We start from the raw sequence: 6,000 nt of genomic DNA on the forward strand, positions 1-6,000 counted from the left end.
TGCCTACTGGCTCAGGGTTCTTACACATGTCTTTTGAGTTTTTCCAGGGAGAACTACTGTCTGAAGCAGGAGTCCACAAACTTTTTCAGAGAGTAAAATATTTTAAGCTTTGCAACCCGCATGGTCTCTGTCATATCTATTTGTCTCTGCTGTGGTACTGCGCAGGCAGCCACAAAAAATACAGAACCAAACGAGTGTGGCCGCATCCCAGTAAAACTTTGTTTACAAAACGGCAGGCTGGACTTGGCCCATGAGCCATAGTTTGCAGCCCCTGGGATATTCAACCATCTCTACGTAAGTCTGGCCCCAGAATCAACACGCTCACAGATACACACACACATCGTGTGGCTCTGTGGTATGGCCATCAACTGTGCTGAGCAATTTAGGATCCATACATTCATTTTAAATATGAAATTTTCTTGTTTTTAATATTCTTGCATTTTTATAATTTAAAGTAAAATGGAAAAGAAACACATCACAATTCATAATACCAACCATGTACTAATTCTGTATCATATTCATGCAATTTTTCCTTAATGAACACATAACCACTACATGCTTCTTGTTTTAGCTGACAATGGCAAAATATGACTTTATTAATAATATCTACAGGCAGAAATTGGTGGTAATGTTGGCAGGGGTAAGAATGATAGAGTTTTAAGGCTTGAAAGAATGCCAGGGGTTAAGGCAGGAGATGGAGGTGGTGGCCGCCAGAGGCAGAGGGAGTCTAAATGTCAAGCCTGTGGAAATAGGAACTACACAGATCATTTTGGCCAGAAGCTCCAATGTCCCACCTTCCTCCTATCCTCTCCTGGGCCGGCGCACCTGAAGGTCTGGATGTGAGTCTCATGTCAGTTAAGCGTGCGAGTGTGTGTACGAGGAGGGGGAGCACTGCTGGATTAGAGCACAGAGTTCCAAGACCAAGACCAGGAGTCTGGTTTCAGGTGGTCAGGTGGTCATCCACTTATATGTCCTTAGGCCCAAAACAGAAAGGCCCTGAAGCAGCACCAATCTGTCCCAGGGTTCCTCTGGGAACACACCGCCGAGTGCATGATGGTGGTTAGCACCAACAACCTGTCGCATTATTATTGGGCTGGCCAAAAAGTCCATTTGTTTTTTTCCGATGATGGCTCTAGTAGTGCTTAGTTGTCTTTAACTTCATTCAAAACAATTCTGTTAGATTGTATGAATGACAGTTGTCATATCAGCGTGCATTAAAAAAAAACTTACCATGAATGACCCATGGACATGGACAATGGTGTGAGAATTAACTGTGGGATTGGGGCAGGGGGCTGGGCACAGGAGAGCAAAGGGGGAAAATTGGGACAACTGTAATAGAATGAGCAAGAATAAAAATTTTTTAAGAATTAAAAAAACATCAAAATTGGTGAATTTTTGTGTAGCCACTTTAATACTGAAGATGGAAGACTATATGCACCATTGTTGGCATATTATGCTTTATTATTTCAAGAAAGGTAAAAACACAACTGAAACAAAAAAAAGATTTGTGCAGTGCACAGAGAAGGTGCTGTGACTGATCAAACAAACATGTCAATGTGGTTTTCAAAGTTTCATGCTGGAGATTTCTCACTGGACGATGCTCCACAGTTGGGTAGATCAGGTGAGGTTGACAGAGATCAAATTGGGACATTAATTGAGAATAATCAATGTAATATCACCTGGGAGATAGCGTCATACTCAAAATATTCAAATCAATCAAGTTATTGGTAACAATGAAAAATGTGTATCTTATTTTACAGAAAAAAACCACACAGACTTTTGGACAACTATACTATAGTTGCAATACTACAGTTGCAATACTATGGTTACAATGAAAGTAGCAGCTATGTCTTGAATTCCCAATTATGGCATGTTTTATATCTCAAAAGAAAGTCCCCATTATGCAAGTATTTCTAATTTCTATATGTATGATGCCTCAATTATACAATCCAGACTTTCCACTATTCAGAATGGCCTTCATGATAATCTGCTCCTGTGAAATAACCACTTCCCATTAGGTAGCTATTGATGAAACTTTTATCACTCTAGTAATGTGGCATGAGAAAATGAACTTCTTCCCTTAATAAAAATGTTATTGCTACTCTAGATACAAAATGTTTCTAATGTTAAACTTCAATGATAAGATCCTGAAAGATTTACTACTATGGGAAGGGTGGCTATCTGTGACAAAACAATCCTAAGAAGGGAAATAACCAATTGCTCTCTCTCTGTAAACTGAGCTAGGGGTGCTCCTCAGATGCCTCTGATGCAGCCCCTGCTGAGTTTTGCAGCAGGCCATTCAACTTTGGAACAGGAAGAGAAGTATCCAATGCATAACAGGATATAAATCTTTCCAATGCAGTATGTGAGGCGACCTTTAAATATAAGAGCAACCTTCATGCTGGATGTTTTATCTTTTATTCAAACTGTATTACCAAGAAAGCATAATAATTATAGGGAAGGCATCAAGTACAATACAAAAGCTGGCTACTGTTTGTTGAGTTCTTACACTGAGATAGCGACTGTGTATTATTTCCTTTCATCCTAACAACCACACTATGATGTGTGCTACTCCCGTCCCACAGGCAAGGAAGCAAATTGAGAAACCCAAGTCAGTCCCTACAAAAGCAGCAAAACAAGGACTGCAAGATTAATTATGGGAAAGCCAACAAGATATTGTTACCATTGTCCACTCCTTAAAAAGTTTAAATTGCTGGAGAACAAGGTCACAGGACAAATTACAAAATCTACTCAACTTAGGGAGACAGAAGGAACGGTATAATGAAAAGAGCCCTTGATTTGGCATCACAGTGCTTGTGTCCTGGTCCAGGCTAAATCTGGAGACTCCAGTCCCTTGTTATAAAATTGTCATGATAAAATACTGTTCACTAGAGGTGTCACTAGAACACCAAGAGTACAAGGAAATGTGCCTAGCGCCGCGCTTGGCAGAGGACAGATACCACAATATTGTTTCCTTCCTTATCTTTAGTTTTCGTTTCAAAATAGAAGCAGACAAGTACAGCACAGGGAACACATTCAGTATTTCTGTAATAACTATGAATGGTGTCAGGTGGGTACTAGACTTATCCATGTAAGGTATACAATTGTCTGATCCCTGTGTTGGACTCCTAATATATTATGTCAACTGTAACTGAAAAATATAATACAAGCAGATAGCTCCTATCTCTAAAATGCAAATCCTCCTCGGGCACCTCCCCCCTCCTTCCCCCACAGAGAAACACCTTTCAAGGTGCATCTCTCTGCTGTTGCTGTAAGGAAAGAGTTTTCCTATAACTCACAATCTGCCCTCTATTACCACTGCATGAAATTGTCTAGGTAAAATATAACTGCGGAAATAGTGTTTATTTCATGCTTTCAGTATACAGCAACCAGGAAGTAGTAACTAAGTACTATACGAAAGAAGTTTAGAAAAAATTATCATTAAAAATGAGTAACGGAACATTTCAAAGTAAATACTACTGAGATGTGCAAACACCGTACATCGGTCAGCAACCAAAGAGAGTAAACTTGACTCTAAGACTCTCTCCAGCCCTCGCTCACACAGCACAAACTGGTAGTCTAAAAAACAAGTCACAGCACAGTATATGAAACGTTCAGATGTTATTCTTTTTTTATGTCATATATATTCTCAGAGGGCTAAAAAACTATACAAGAGAGACTGAGGGAAATCTTAAATCTTTCAAATCTATTCTCCATGAACAGCCTAGATAAATCTCTGGCTTGAAATCAGACTACTATGGTTTTAAAAATAAAACGTTCTGGGTAAAGCTGAGTAGTTCTCATTTTCAAGTTAAAAACTCATTTAAAAGTAAAATGTCTTTAGTGAAAAGTTTACGGTTGTGCGGCTTTGCCATTACAACTGTGGAGGCTGCAGGCGGCAGAAACCACGTTCTACCAGGTCTGAAAACTGCGGGTCTGCAGCTCATCCTCTTCCCCCTCCCTCTTCTTGCAGACTGGCTCTCAGTGACAGCTGCACATCCTTCCCCTCATTCCTACCAAACCGCCGGGTCTAAAAAACTGTAAAGCACATGACCCTTAAACATTTACAGGGAAGCAGCGAATCAACATCCCAGAGACTTGCCAACATTCAAAGGGCAAATCACAAACTTGCTTCCTAAACCTGAAGGCAGATGCTTCTTGTCCCCAATTAAAGTGAAGGCTCCTCCCACACTCACGGGAAAACTACCAGGTTTCCGCTCTTTCCTTCGTTTTTTAAAAGACAAATAAAAATGAACTCAACACATGTGTTCTTCCTTCCACTCTTACACATATTTAAATATCCCTCATTTTTTCTTCCTCTAAGTTAGAGAAATCTATAACAAACATGCTCGCTTGAAAGGCATTAGGAACTCATTTGAAGGCTGAGGTTTAGAAGATAGGCAGAGAGAGGTGAGCAAGCAGAGTTCGTTTGCGTTTAATTCCTGCTTGGCAAGGCGATCACGCACACGTTTGCAAACAGTAAAAGCGTTTGGAATGCACAAGGATGCAACGTGACGCGAGGCACGAGAAACAGGCATCTTGCAGCTGCTGTGCTCCGCGCCACAAAGGCTGCTCCGGCAGCACGCGAGCCCGAGGCACAACACTGCGTGTCCTAAGGCTCGCTGCTGCCTCAAATCGCATCGGGTCGCAGGTGCCAACACCAACGGGCTCCGGCGGAGGGAGGGCAACCTGCGACAGAGCAGCGGCTGAAGCGTGGACACCCCTCTCGGAGGGGCGAGACCCGAGATAAAAGTGAGGGGAGACTGCCGGAGCGCGGGGAGGACGCGCGGCGGGTCCCGGGGACAGAAAGGACAACAAAGTGGGAGCAGAAAGGGGAGATGTGGCAGAGGCGCAGAAGCCAGCTGCAGCTCAAACCGAGGGAGCGGACAAGAGGACCGGGGCCAGGGATTAGTGACCAACGGGAGGGGGAGGGCCAGCCGCAAAGGGAGGCTGGTAAGACCGACCCGAGGGGCGCGTGGCCTGGGTAGGGGAGCAGAGCGCGTTGGTCACCTGTATTGTTTGAAAAGCTGGTCCGACTCTCTAAAGCCGTTGTTCAGCAGCATGTTGATGCCGGCCAAGGCCAGCTCCGCGTCCTGCAAGGGCGCCGCGGCCGCCGCGGCCGAGTCTCCGTCGTCCCGCCGCCGCGGCCGCTGCTGCTCGGAGCCGGCCATGGGCGCGCGAGGCTCTGGGCAGGGCCGAGGCGAAGTGGGGCGGCTGCTGCGGACCCCGCGCGCGCCCGGAGCCCGGCTGGCTCTACCTGCCGGAGCTCCGCGGAGCCGGGAGGCCGGGGCGGGGCGGCGGGGAGGGCGGAGCCGCCTCCCGCCGCCGCAGGGGATTACTCAGCAGCCGCCGGCCCGCGCCCGCCGCCCGCCGCGAGACGCCCTGCCCGCGCGCGGGCCCCAAGGCCGAATCCGTTTCCGGGTGTCTCTAACCCCGCGGAGCCGGGCGCGAGCGGCCGCCGCCCCCGCTTCCTGCAGCCCCCGCGCGCCGGCCCGCCCACCCACGCCGCGCCCCTCGCCCAGCCCTCCAGGCCCAACGCGCCAGGCCGCTGGGACACCCACGAGGCCCGGAGGCCCAGACCTTGACCGCCTCCTCCGAAGGGGCGGACCCCGGGGTCTCGGGGAAGCCTGAGAGCACAAGCGGGTTTGTTAAGGGAACAGGGAACTCCGACTGAGAAGTCGCTGCGAGGGCGCGCGGCTGGAGACAAGTGGGCAGCAGCCGGCAGCAGCGCTTTGGCCCCGAGCACTTGAAACCCAGGGAGCCAGAGTCCGAGACCCCTTCAGCGTCCCGTTCCACTGGCCGCCCGCGGCCGGCCAGTGGCGGCCAATCCCCGTGCAGGTGGGCGGCGGGGGCGGGGCTGTCCCCTCACACCTGCCGGACCGCTGCCCGGAGCCCAGAGCTCAGGTACAAGCTGGGAGAACTCCCGTATCCCAGCACCCACCCTCCCTGGCGCGACACTAACATTTTTGTGATGGAACAACAGGACTAAATGGTGGCCCA

The 6,000-nt window shown here is 47.9% G+C and overlaps 1 protein-coding gene across 1 annotated transcript in view; it reads right to left on the reverse strand.

Moving 5' to 3' along the window:
- Positions 1 to 5,769, reverse strand: part of TTC39C (tetratricopeptide repeat domain 39C) — a 97,304-nt gene extending 91,535 nt beyond the window's left edge. The window contains exon 1 of the mRNA XM_028524726.2: positions 5,011 to 5,769. Coding sequence (XP_028380527.1) covers positions 5,011 to 5,171 — 161 coding nt within the window. The 5' untranslated portion in view covers positions 5,172 to 5,769. The remainder of the gene's footprint in view (positions 1 to 5,010) is intronic.
- Positions 5,770 to 6,000: the final 231 nt, after the last annotated feature.

This window comes from Phyllostomus discolor, chromosome 9 (assembly GCF_004126475.2).
Source record: "Phyllostomus discolor isolate MPI-MPIP mPhyDis1 chromosome 9, mPhyDis1.pri.v3, whole genome shotgun sequence".
Lineage (NCBI taxonomy): Eukaryota > Metazoa > Chordata > Mammalia > Chiroptera > Phyllostomidae > Phyllostomus > Phyllostomus discolor.